Source organism: Sapajus apella, unplaced genomic scaffold (assembly GCF_009761245.1).
Source record: "Sapajus apella isolate SASKATOON/1434 unplaced genomic scaffold, GSC_monkey_1.0 scaffold5, whole genome shotgun sequence".
Lineage (NCBI taxonomy): Eukaryota > Metazoa > Chordata > Mammalia > Primates > Cebidae > Sapajus > Sapajus apella.
The window spans coordinates 5,658,848-5,672,279 of record NW_022436945.1 but is presented as its reverse complement, the minus strand read 5'-3'; the positions used below and the strand labels follow the sequence as shown (position 1 = coordinate 5,672,279).

At 43.6% G+C, this 13,432-nt stretch overlaps 1 protein-coding gene across 19 annotated transcripts in view; it reads left to right on the top strand.

The window, feature by feature from the left end:
• Positions 1-13,432, top strand: part of PROM1 (prominin 1) — a 105,217-nt gene that overhangs the window by 83,230 nt on the left and 8,555 nt on the right. For all 19 annotated transcript variants that reach the window (XM_032273030.1, XM_032272987.1, XM_032273024.1 and 16 more), the window contains 8 exons: positions 1,112-1,196; positions 2,780-2,923; positions 3,542-3,613; positions 5,033-5,125; positions 7,120-7,173; positions 8,816-8,896; positions 9,018-9,086; positions 10,540-10,632. In XM_032273030.1, the coding sequence (XP_032128921.1) occupies positions 1,112-1,196; positions 2,780-2,923; positions 3,542-3,613; positions 5,033-5,125; positions 7,120-7,173; positions 8,816-8,896; positions 9,018-9,086; positions 10,540-10,632 (691 nt within the window). The remainder of the gene's footprint in view (positions 1-1,111; positions 1,197-2,779; positions 2,924-3,541; positions 3,614-5,032; positions 5,126-7,119; positions 7,174-8,815; positions 8,897-9,017; positions 9,087-10,539; positions 10,633-13,432) is intronic.

Below are 13,432 nucleotides of genomic sequence, written 5' to 3'. Positions count from 1 at the left end.
GCAACTAATGAGTATTTGGTACCCATCCCCTGCACTCAGGGTAGACACTGATAGTCAATTGAAGTCTTCTGGTTAGCCCAGGGAACCTCAGGGTCCTTCTGGACAGCATACTCTAGGCAGACATTAGCAATCCATTGACATTTCTCTACACAATTAAACTCATCTGCCATCCCTAGGCTGAGAGGACAAAGCCAAGTGTCTTGGCTGGGCATGCCAGCTCCCTGTGATCCTGGCTACTGAGAGCTCTCCAGTTTCACCTCTGGTGGTTCATGCATCAGGCCCTAGGTTCCAACAACACCAACTCACTTGATCTCTGGAGGAAAGGATCTCACCTCCTAGGGATGTGGGAAGGTTGCTTCTCCCAGGCATCCCTCCGGCCTAGAGGGCCCTGGCTGCTGTGGCAAGGAAGAGATGCCACATTCCTGGATGCCGCCGTTTTTGTGGCAGGAATACACATTCGGTGAGGCCTGCCTTTCCTAGCTCAGTCAAGCCTAAAAAAGTCAAATTTTCCTATTTTAGAGATAAGACTGAGGCATGATGAGGTGAGGCCATTTCACCCAGGGGGCTGAGTTACGTTACAGCCAAACTGTGCTGACCATCAAGATGTCTGCGGCTCCTCGCTATCTCTGTCCTCACCATGAGGATATATGTCTAAGCGTATATTTAGTCAGTGCAACTCAGCCCTGGAAATACAGAGGAGAAATGTTCTTGGCAAGAGCTTGATAGAATCATTTAATGAAGTTCGTAATCTAATCTGCAATGTATCTCTTTCTAGCAATATTGTTTTTCTTTTTAATGAGAATTTATTTCTTCCCAATCTGCAAACTTGTTGTCCACAGCAGAACTACGGCATGTAAGAGACAGATGGAAAGATATATTTATCAATCCTATTGCATCTCTTCCAAGAACAGGACTGTTAGTAAATCAAGGACAGAAGTCAGAAGTGGTGGGTGCTGGGGGATTTGTGTGGCCACTGGGGACACCCAGGCCCACTTCTGGGTTCACAGATTAAACAAAGAGAAACAATGAGCCTTTCTCATCATCTTTAGCAGTGGACAGAGGGAGCTGCAGCAGATTTTCTAGGTCCTAATTTCTCTGTTTATTCCCACAGTGACTGCAAAAATAATAGAGGCACTTATGGCACTCTTCACCTGGAGAACAGCTTCAATATCAGTGAACGACTCAACATTAATGAGGTAATGAGAACTAGTCATGGAATTGATGTAACACATTCTTTTACCAAATCCAGATGTCTTTCTTTTCTGGAAATTGAGATGAAATTTGCAGAAGATAAAATCAACTATTTAAAAGCGACGTTTGGTTTATTTACATGGCTGTGTAACATTCACCTCTATTTGGTTCCAAAGGTTTTCTCACTTCCTGACCAGCTGTCTTTCTTGTGGTTTGAGTTTTTCTAGTGGATTATGCAAGGGCTTCTAGAGGGGCCTCACTATGGACACTTCACAGGGAAAGATGTCATTTTGCTGAGTACAGTATAGACGTTTTTATGGGAACAAAGGCTTTCATTCCAAGACCAGCCTCCATTTCTGCCAGTTCTGAAATTGGGGACTCAGCGTGGAGGAGCATGGTCCACACTATCCACCTTCATTATGAGTCACAGGGTAGCCCCAGGACTCCAGTGTGAAGTAAAACAAAGGCTGGAAGCCAACAGAACCTCCTCTTCTCCTTTTCCAGAGCCCACACCCCAGTCTTAAGTCTTAAGACTTGGAGGAAAGGCTGTTCCGGAGCACATTGGCCTGAAGAAAGAGCAAGAGTTTCGGCTGCCCAGGCCTAGGATGCCGTTTGCCTAGACCAACCCCACTCCCCATATCTAGAGGCCTCTTCTGACTTTCTGCCAGAAAGAATTTAGAGAGTCCTCTCTCTTTAGGGTTTCCAGAATGAGAGCAGAAACAAAGGAATCCCAAGGGAGGAGGCTGTTCCCAAGCCCCCACAGCTTGCCTTCTGCGGCTACAGTTACAATGAGGCCGTGATGGCTTGATGGTTTTCAAATGTGAAAAGCTATATTTGAAAGCTGCATATAAAATGTTTATCATCTTCTCTAAATACTCTATGCATGTACTTTAAACATACATAATTTTGAAACTAAACCCTAAACAGATGCCCGTCATGCTGTGGGTCACTTCTCTATGTGCTGTGGGAGGGTAGCAGTTGGAGGGGTTGCCTGGGACATGCAGGCACTCCATGCTGCTGGAAACTGCCGACTATCAGCACAACCCTGAATCAACCACCACATTTCCATAATCTGCCCAAGTAACTAAACACTATTCCCCAAATGGTGTCTCTCATTTCTTCCTACTCCCAGCCCTTTTGTGTGCTGGTCCCTTCCCTGGAATGACAGCCTACCTGTCCCTTTCAGCATCTCTGTTTGTCAAAGCTGGGGACTTAGAAGCCGTGGGACCCATAAAGAAAGAGACGGGAAAAGAACAGGATGGGAAATACCAGAAAGAGATGCCAGTCAAGTAGTCAAGTGCTCACGTATTTTTTTTGTCCTTTGTGGTTTGATTGCTCTTTTTTTATTTATTTTTTAAATGTACGTTTAAAAGTTGTTGTTGTTGTTTACATAGAGACAAAGTCTCTTTATGTTGCCTAGGCTGGTTTTGAACTCCTGCACTCAAGTGATCCTCCCACCTCAGCTTCCCAAAGTGTTAGGATTACAGGCATGAGCCGCCGTGTCCAGCTTTTCTTGCTCTTTTAAAGCATTCAGTTTGTGACATTCTTGGAGGATAAGGGATTGATTTGTAACTTCCTTTCTTCACAGCATACTGAAAGCATAAGCAATGAATTGGAAAATCTGAAGGTGAATTTCAATATCTTTCTGTTGGGTGCAGCAGGAAGGAAAAACCTCCAAGATTTTGCTGCTTGTGGAATAGACAGAATGAATTATGACACCTATTTGGCTCAGGTATGACACATGTGTTCATACTTCATCCTTTGGGGGAAATTAGAGCCTCAGATGTGTATTTCTGTTTTGCTTTTTTTTTTTTAATTAAAATGAAATTCACTTAAGACTAAGCATTTTAAAGTGAGCAATTCAGTGCCATTTAGTACATTCACGGTATTGCACCACTACTGCCTCTATGTAGTTCCAAAACACTTTCATCACCCTAAAGCAAACCCCAAAGCAGTTGCCCTAATTTCCTCCTTCCCAAACCCTTGACAACCACCCATCTGTGGTCCCTTTAGATGGATTTACCTAGTCTGGATATTTAAAAAAATAAAAAGGATTATATAACGTATAACCTTTGTATCTGGCTTCTTGCATTTAGCATGTGTTTGCAGTTCATCCACATTATAACGTGTTCATACTTCATTCCTTTTCATAGTCGAATAATATAATGGAATAAAAATATGGCTTTATATGTATAAATAAGAATGCAAATGTTGCCACTTGTTCAGGAGTTTCTGACCCTACATGATTACTTTATGGCTATCAATCTATGTATAATCTGTTGCCTACTAGATGTTGTTAAGACTTAAAGATCCCATATCCATAACACAATTTTTTTCACTTCTATTGTAGACTGGTAAATCTCCTGCAGGAGTGAATCTTTTATCATTTGCATATGACCTAGAAGCAAAAGCAAATCCTTTGGTGAGTTAAAATTGTCCGGTTAAATACTGTAGTAGTTGTAGATGTCAAATGTCTGTACCATTCTTAGGGAAGCTACTGACGAGGTTCCTCACATCACGAGTAATCCCTTGTTCATGAACACCTCTCTTGTGCGTGTCATTAAGTTTCCATCTGCAGCCGTTGCCATGTGGCCCAAACCTCTCTCAGCCTTGAATGTTGCCAGGATGACATCAGGTTGATGCAAGACAGGTGAAACCTGCTTCATTGAGGCGATGGTGGTGGTACAGCTTAGAGACTGCTCCTTTGGAGCGGGGCTACCCCATAGGCAGTGTGCAGAGAATAGCAGCCCAGGGACAGTTTTGCAGTCTTATTTATAACCACTTTTAAAATAATGCTAATTAAGGGGCGGGTTGTTCAGCAGTTGCTAGAAAATGAGTGATAACTTCCCAGTGTTGCCATGGCAATGGGAAATGTCATGGTACTGTGGTGAGCATGCTTTATGGTGATGGACAGGGAGAGGTACTTTGGGCTTCTCTTCCTGGTTTCTGCCAGTCTTCAATCTGGTCCAGAGTCCCAACTGCCTTCTATCTCAAGGTGACTGCAGCCTCCCACCCTCTGCTCCGAGTTTGAGCACCCTCACTGCTTTAGCTCTGGATCTGTTTCCACTCCTGTTAACCCCTCCACTTCTAAGTACACACATCCATGTACACAGGCTGTTTTCCTGCAGTGTAGGGATTAGTACCTGGGGCTGTGAGAGGAAGATGTCTTGTGTTGCTTTGAATTACCGATAGTAAGTGATGAGGGAAGGCAGAGATACCACCTGAGCCCCATAAGCTTCCCCTTTCAACTCCTCTGCTGGTTGGTGACTACTTGGCCTTAATTAGTCCCGTCCAAGAAGCAGCACACCGTGGTGACAAGGAACCTAGGCTTTTGAGGAAGACCTGGGTTTAAGTCTTGACTCAGCCTCTTATTAATGATAGGAGCTTGGGCAAGTTATTTCTCCCTTCTGCCTTAGTTTCCTCATCTGTAAAATGGGGTAATGGTATCCTACCTCATAGGATTGTTATTCATTAATAAATACTAACTGAGTGTGGGTTAAATAAAAATTTTGCCAAGGAGCCTTGGTTTTCTCGCCTATAAAATGGGAAACTGATGTGGCTGTATCATGGTGAGGTGGAGATAACACAGCCTCTGGCACTCAGGAAGGGTGCATGGGTGGGTGTGGGTTATTGCTGAGAGCCCATGGTTCTGTGATTTGAAGGAGTGTCTTGGCACTGTCCCTTATACCATCCCCATGCCCGCTCACCACCATCATGGCATAAGGAAGGCTGTATGCTTCATGTCATAGCATCCCTCTTGGCTACAAAGAGCCCTGAGGGTAGAGAGAGCACTTTGAGTCTGGAAAGATAGTATTGATCTTTGTTTTTATTCTTTTTGTAGCCCCCAGGAAATTTGAGGAACTCCCTGAAAAGAGATGCACAGACTATTAAAATGATTCACCAGCAACGCGTCCTTCCTATAGAGCAATCACTGGTAACAGTCAACAACACATTATATTTCACTGTGACATGAGCAAATCTCCTGCAGCTAGCTGACTTTCACTTAGCCTTATGACACATGCTCATCTCTCATAAGTCCCAGCTGACTGGCCTCAGCCCCAGCAGTTGAGCTGGACTTTAGACAAAAAAAATTGCACCACCACCTTCTGCTTATTCCCTTCCTTTTTTCATTTGAGTGTGAACAGTTAGATAAAATCTGTGGCTATTTCTTCCACCTTGCTCTAGTTTCCATTGCTCTGAGCAGGCCCTCCTACGCCCCACATTTAGCTACAGGGCTGAGGACTCACTGTCACTTATTCTTCCATTCTTTTTCTCCAAACTTTGTCTAGAAATAAGTGAAGATGAGGTTAAGTGCTTCTCTGTGTACATCCACTTAGCCTGGTCTGCTGTCTCGATGGGAGTCTCTTCCATCCTTTCCATTTGCTTCTCACCATCTTCTGGCTTCTTTCCTTAATGCAATAAACAACATTTTCTCGCAAAGAAAGAGCGTGGACTTTGGAGTCAGACAGACCTGCTTTTAAATCCTGCTTCCAGCTCTCCAAACTATTGTAGCTTCTCAGTTTCCTCATGTAAAAATGATGGGATCAGTAATTGCCTTGCCGTTACCTGTTTATGAAGATGAAGGACCTGACCTCAGAGGATCTCAGTAAAGAGGAGGAAGTATTATTATACTTGTGTGGGGGCCGTATATGTAGCCGTCAAGGAGAGAAGTGTGTGGAACCTGCATTACTAAATCAGCTTGCTCGGGTTTGGAGAAGCAAGTAAATCCACTCAGCTCCAGCATCCGAATATCCCAACATCCAAACCTTCCAGAACTAGTTCCCAATACTCTTTTTTTCTCTCTTGATTTCCTAATTGATTAGACTATTCACAAAGTCCTCTCACTGAATTTTCTTAATTTGTGTCCTGTGCTCTTTACAATTTTCTATACACTTGCTTATGCCTAACACAAATTAGTTAACATTTTAAGCTGGTTTTGCATTTTTCTTTTTTTTTTTTTTTTTAGATGGAGTCTCACTCTGCCACCCAGTTTGGAGTGCAGTGGCACGATCTTGGCTCACTGCAACCTCCACTTCCTGGGTTTAAGCGATTCTCCTGCCTCAGCCTCCCAAGTAGCTGGGATTACAGGCGCCTGCCACCATGTCCAGCTAATTTTTTGTAGTTTTAGTAGAGATGGGGTTTCACCATGTTAGCCGGGATGGTCTTGAACTCCTGACCTCATGATCTGCCCACCTCGGCCTCCCAAAGTGCTGGGATTACAGGTGTGAGCGACCGTGCCCAGCCTGCATTTTTCTTAAATGTTTTTTTTCCAACTACACAGGACTCTGGCCTTTTCAGAGCTAGGAAAACCTGACCACAAATAAGCAAATTGTTTTGTACATGTGACCTATGATCTAAATCAGGGGTTGGCAAACTAGGGCCCCTGCAAACTACAACCTGCAGGCCAAATTCAGCCTACTGTGTGTGGGTTTTTATAAATAAAGTTTTATTGGAATACAGCCATGCCCACTCATTTGTAAACTCTCTGTGATTGCTTTTGACTACAAGGGCAAAATTGAGTAGCTGGGACGATGGCAGATAAAACCTAAAGTGTTTACTGTGGCCTTTTACAGATAAAGTTTGCCAATGTCCTGTCTAAACCATTCCGGTTAACCACTCTTACAGGGCATTTAAATAATGCCTTTCACTTTGACCAAACCTAATTCAAAGGGATTTCTGGGCTGCCTCACATGTGATTTGCTGTCCCTCACAGCTTCAGGATATGTATGCTGAATTTTTTCTTCAGGTTTTCTTACACCAGAGTCATATAAGGTACACACTATTAATTGTGTTGGTTATTTTTTCTCGAATGAAACCATTACAGTGTAAAAATAGATTTGATGGCTGTCTTGTGGGAGGGGAGGACACAAGGTATGTGATCTGGTTGCTTCATGTAATAATTCTGAAAATATTATCTATGTTCACCAGAGCACTGTATACCAAAGTGTCAAGATACTTCAACGCACAAGCAATGGATTGTTGGTAAGGGTTTACTTTGTTTTCTGTCATGGGATTTTCTTATAAAATACCACACAAAGATTTCCAGAAATGCAGATTTTTGTAGGTACTCTAAGTTAACAAAAAGTCTCGGTTATCTAACCATTTTAAATACCAAATTGGGTTTTCCTACTATTTCCTTTCTACATGTACTTCTATAAGTGCGGAGCTCATCTTAGCAAGCTATTAGATACGTAGGTGAAATCTGTGTTTTCAGGTGTAGGATGCAAGCTTAGAAGGCACATTGGTCATTTTTACAGAGATAATGCTGCCTAACCATCCTAAACCTTGGTGCCTTCTAAATATATATGTTCATTTTCCCTGCTGGTTTGACAGCAGGCCTCTCTACGTATCTTCCCATTGAGAGACCCAGTCTGAAGGAGCAGCTCCTGTCTAGGGCACCTCATGTCCTCATAGTGGAGGACAGGAGTTCAGGGGATGAATGGAGGCACAGGTTACCCTTTAAGCCACAGCTCAGAAGGGGCACCCTCCCCCTTCACCAGCATTCCATTGGCCAAAGCAAGTCAAATGATCATGCCCATCATCATCTGGCTGGACAAGTATACTCCACACTCAGGGAAGCCACTCCAAGGAGGGTGTCAAAAATTCTGAACCGCTAATGCAATCTACCCCAGGGGCCACCTGTGGGCTGCAAGCATTCCCTCAGCTGACAGGGAGCTGCAAGGCTGTGTCATATTCATCTGTATCTACAGTACCAATAGGCAACTCAGACATTTTTTTTTTTTAATTGAACGGAATAGCCTGTCCATGAGTTTTGGGTATCAGCCCCAAAGGATAAAACTAAATGTTCCTCCTTCCACTTTTCTCAGTGAGACCAACATCATGGCTCAGTGCCTATGAAGATGGTTATGTTTACTCTTCTCCAGGACCGTCGCTATGCCTCTAATCACAGTTCCCATTTCATAAGAGTGGGGTGTGTGTGTGTGTGTGTGTGTGTGTGTGTGTGTGTGTGTTGCCAGGGGAACATGGAAACACATCAGTGACTATATGCAGGTGCTTTGCTCCCTCTGTGCACAGGGCAATGGTGTGCAATGGTGCAAGGCCTTTCATGAAGGGCCCAGCCAAGGGGGACAGTGGGGGCAGAAACTGGTCATTGACTCACTCGCCAGGCTCTGTGCACTGAGGTCCCTGGACAGAAGAGGCCCCTTTTCCAATTTGCACTAAGCTGCCATGTGGGTTGGCAGAGGACTCGTCTTTGCATGTTTCGTGGTGCAAAGAGCGTGGGCTTTGAGGTGAAAAACAAAGTTCATTGCAAATCCCAGCATTGTCCTATGTTTCCCCAGGATAGTGACCTTGAAGAGGCTCAGCTGCCTCATCTGTGAAGGGAGCCTAAAAAACGGTACCTTCCTTCCTGCCTCATTGTGAATATCCAATAAGGCCATTCCTATCAAGGACTAGCCCGGTATCTGGCCCAGAGTAAATGCTCCCTCTCAGCTCATTCCTTCCTTGCCTTCAGGGGGCTGGGTCTGTTCTGTCTTCCTCTTAACTAGCAGGTCCAGGTCATGGTATTGTGGGGCTGAGTTACAATACTTGGTTCAATATGCACATTGTCTGATTAAATCTTTGTATGACTTGATACCCTGATGACTGTGGCTGTGTTTTTCAGGAGAAAGTGACCAGGATTCTGACTTCTCTGGATTTTGCTCAGAACTTCATCACAAACAATATTTCCTCCGTTATTATTGAGGCAAGTCTTCTTTTTTAAAATAAGCATGTCAGTAAGTGGGCCTGTGAACGTTACAGATTAAATATGCATAATGTTTAAGTATGCTCGCTTCATTTTCTACTAATCTTTTGTGTCTTTCCAGGAAACTAAGAAGTATGGGAGAACAATAATAGGATATTTTGAACATTATCTGCGGTGGATCGAGTTCTCTGTAAGTAGTTTATCTCTTATGAACATTAATGGGGGTCATGTTTTAGGACAGCCATTCTCTAGGGTAAAGTCTGGAAGAAATTTCCTGTAATTTGGTAGGAGGATGTTGAAGTGCAGGACCAAGACTTCCGGGGCTGCCCACCAGGTCAGAGGACAGTGACCTCCTGGGTCCCCTTCACTCACCTTTGCCATATGCAATTCTTCCATTTTCTTCCACCCCCTTTGTCAGGTAACAAAGGGGTCAGGCAGCAAATTTGAATTAAAACACTATGCTGGGCACAAGAACTTTTAAAATCTTGCAGGAGTCTTGTAGGTTGGGTCTTATTGTTCCAAAGCAAATGAGAAAACTGGAAACCAAGGCACAGAGAGAGTAAGGATCTTGCTTTAAAATATATACAATCGTCCCTCAGTATCCATGGGCGATTGGTTCCAGGGTCCCCTGCAGATACCAAAATCCTTGGGTGCTCAAATCCCTTATATAAAAGGTATAGCTATTTGCTCATAACCTATCCACATCATCCTGTATACTTTAAATCTCTCTAGATTACTTGTAATACCTAATACAATGTGCATGCTGTGTAAATAGTTGGTATACTGTATTGGTTCAGGAATGATGACAAGAAAAAGTCTGTACATGTTCAGTAAAGAAGCAACTGTCCATTTTTTTTTTTCTGAATATGTTTTAATCTGTGGTTGGTTGAATCCATGGATGCAGAATTCAGGGATACAGAGGGTTAACTGCAACTGTACATGCAGTAAAACTCATCCATGCAAATCAGCTGTCAGTTCCATGTCTTAGAGCAGTGGTCCGCAACCCTTTTGGCACCAGGGACTGGTTTAATGGCAGACAATTTTTCCACAGACCAGGGGTAGAGGTAGCGTTGGGATGATTCAAGGGCATTACATTTATTGTGTACTTTATTTCTATTATTAATACATTGCAATATATAATGAAATAATTATGCAACTCACCATAATGTAGAATCAGTGGGGACCCTGAGCTTGTTTTCCTGCAACTGGATGGTCCTATCTGGGAGTGATGGGAAACAGTGACAGATCATCAGGCATTAGATTCTCATAAGGAACACGCAATCTAGATCCCTCGCATGTGCAATTCCACAGTAGGGTTCATGTTCTTCTGAGAATCTAATGCTGCTGCTGATCTGACAGGAGGCAGAGCTCATGCAGTAACGCGAGCGATGAGGAGCAGCTGTACATACAGGTGAAGCTTTGCTCGCTCACCTGCCACTCACTTCCTGCTGTGCAGCTGGGGTTCTAACAGGCCATGGACTGGTATCAGCTGGTCCATCAGTGGCTCAGGGGTTGAGGACCCCTGTCTTGGAGGACATGGAGATCCTTTTTGTGACACCAAGTCAAAAGTAATTGGCACATCTCATTCCTGTGGATTTTTTTTGGATGTGGCTTAATGTTTGCCTATGTTTCCACCCCCCCAGATCCGTGAGAAAGTGGCATCCTGCAAACCTGTGGCCACCGCTCTAGATACTGCTGTTGATGTCTTTCTGTGTAGCTATGTTATCGACCCTTTGGTAAGATTTCATCTTTCAAAAGAAGACACAATGAATCCATCATCTTTGGTTGTTTTTCTGGATTATGTTATTACACTATGATATTTGTTTTCTGCTTGAGAGAATCCAAAACAGAAAATCTAACATTTTGGTCAATGTATTGAGATGCTGATAGACTAGAAAAGTCAAAGTCCTATGCGCTTATCTTCATTCCTCACTGGGATTATATTTACAGAATTCAGGAGACCTGCAGGGAGAAAACTCTTTTAGTTCAGAATAATCAGAAAGACAGTCATGGGTGTGCAGATCACTAATCTTCAAAAGAATACTCAGTACAACTGCATATACAAGCCCAAAGTTGCACCAAACTTCATTTGTCATTATACAGCCCTGGGAAATGTGATTGTTGGGATGGTAAATTCCAGTTAATCAGGCTTAAGCATCGGCTCTGTTCTCTCCTCAACAGATGCTGACCCTCTTTGTGAGCAAATCCTCTCCCTTCCTCTGCTGAAAGTACCTCAGTGGCTTCCCCTTGCTACATAAAGATCAGGATCCTTCATAGGCCACACTAGGCTCTGCATGGCTGAGCCTCCCCATTCCAGATCTCGCTGTGTGCTCTCTGCCTGCCCGCCTTTCTTTCTGCGCTCCAGACATACTCATCTTTCACTTCATCAAATACCTGCCAATTTCCCCACCTTAGGGCCTTTGCACATACCATTTCTTCTGTCTGGACTGGAGATGGGCACACAACGCCTTTCTCTCTCTCCTCTTCCCCTTCCCACCTACCCACACCCCACTGTAAGACTTAACTCCTCTAGAACTTGTAACACGATGGTAAAGAACACCAACTCTGAATTAAAATTCCACTTCTACATTTTCAGAAATCTGTGACTTTGAAAAATTATTGAAATTTTCTGAGTTTCTCACCTCCATGGGGCTGTTTTGATGGTTCAGTGAGAGGTCACCTGTAAAGCCCTGAACCCTGGTTGGAACATCAACACTCAGTGAAAGTTCACTACTATTGTTGTTCAGTCTTCAGGTCTTCACTCAAACATGTTTTTTTTTTTTTTCCAAGAAGCCTTTTATGATCCCCCAGACTATGTTGGGCTCCCTTTTCCACATTCCTGCAGAACTCTATACTTTTCCTTTGGAGATGTTATTGCTGTCTCAGTTATATATTTATATGTTTCTTTGATGAAGACCTGTACCTGCAGCACACTGTAGACTCTCCACTCCATGAGTTACCAGCACATTCAAGGCTGTGTCCCTGTTGTCTGGCATCATACCTGGCACAGAGGATCACTGATGCATTGTCAGGTAGCTCTCCATCAAGGTTCATCCCTATTGCCTGTCTGTCCATCTCCCTTGTTCACTTGTCCATCTGTCTACTGGAGGGACTTTCATGGCCAAGTGAAAAGGATTCTGTTCCTGTCACACCACACAGACCCTAGGCCCTGCTTCCTGGATGCTTCCTTCCTGTTGCAACTACCCTTTGTGCCCTGTGCTTGGTGGCCCCTGCCACCAGCTTTGGCCAAAGCCTTCATTAGGGGAGTCCCAGAGCCAACCTGCTTGATTCTACGTTGACATATCTCTGGTCAGTGCCCAGCTTCCATCACCCACCTCATTCAGTTGAACCACCTAGGTACGGGTTGCCTCTCCACAGATCACCAGGGATAGAAGGGAGGCCTAGAGGCTGCTCAGGAAGATCGTAGGCTGGAGCTATTAGCAGATGGTTTATATCATAAGGAAGAGCTCGGGCATCGATTAGTCAATAAGATAGACTGCGGACTGGCTAACATGTTTCTTTTGTATCTTGATTGTTCCCAAAAGGATTGAGGTAGCTTCCAGAAAAAGGATAGGGTTGTTATAAATCTTCTCAAAACAAGGTTGAAAACAGAAATCTACTAATAACAGAACATAGAGGGAAGGGAGAACAAATTGACTGGAAATTAGGAGCCAAGAGGTGCTACCTCTGTAATTCTGAACTCAGCCAGGAGCAAAGCAGAAATGCAGGGTCTAGCTGTGAGGGTCAAGCAGCTGTTATTTCCAAGTGGCATTTGGCCTCATGGTGGGCTGGAAAGAGTTGTTCTAGTGTTACTGACAGCATTATCCTAAGGTAGGGATATCCGCAGACTTGAACTTACATAGTAATTTGGCAGATTGTAGATTTACACAGCAGGTCAAGTGTAGGATGCTGGTCAGAGTGGCATTCACCCCATGACATCTATGCATTGTGTGTTTGTCCTGATTTGTCCATAATGTTAAATCACTGGAATATCACTTGGCAGAAGTGAGTGGTGTAGACTGTGTCACCACTGAGGACAAATGTCTGCTTGAAGGAAGAACCACTTCCAGACAATTGCTTTGTGGGAACAAGGGCTCAATGTTAAGAGATGGAACTAAAGATTTTTCAAGAAAAGATGTAAATCCAGGTTTACATGTGAAATCTGACTTACAAATGTTGACAGCTATTTAAAAAAGGATACTTTAACATTGCTCTTTAGACAGAAGATGGTCATCTACCTTCTATCTACCTTCAAGATTGGTTAAATTAAACGTGGAACACTGATTGAGACCCTATGCAGTATACATTCCTTCTCACTTCTTGACACAATAATGTTATGGAATGAAGATGCAGGCATCCCAACTGCTCAGATGCAGAGCAAAGCCAGAAAGGTTAATTGTCATCTTAGTAACAAACAACTCATAAGAGGGTTTGAAACTCAAACCTGCTGGCCATCCACGCTCTGAGTCCTGGACAGTCGGGAAACAAAGAAAGTTCATCTGGGGTGGTTAGAAGTTAGGTTGAAGTGGACTAGAT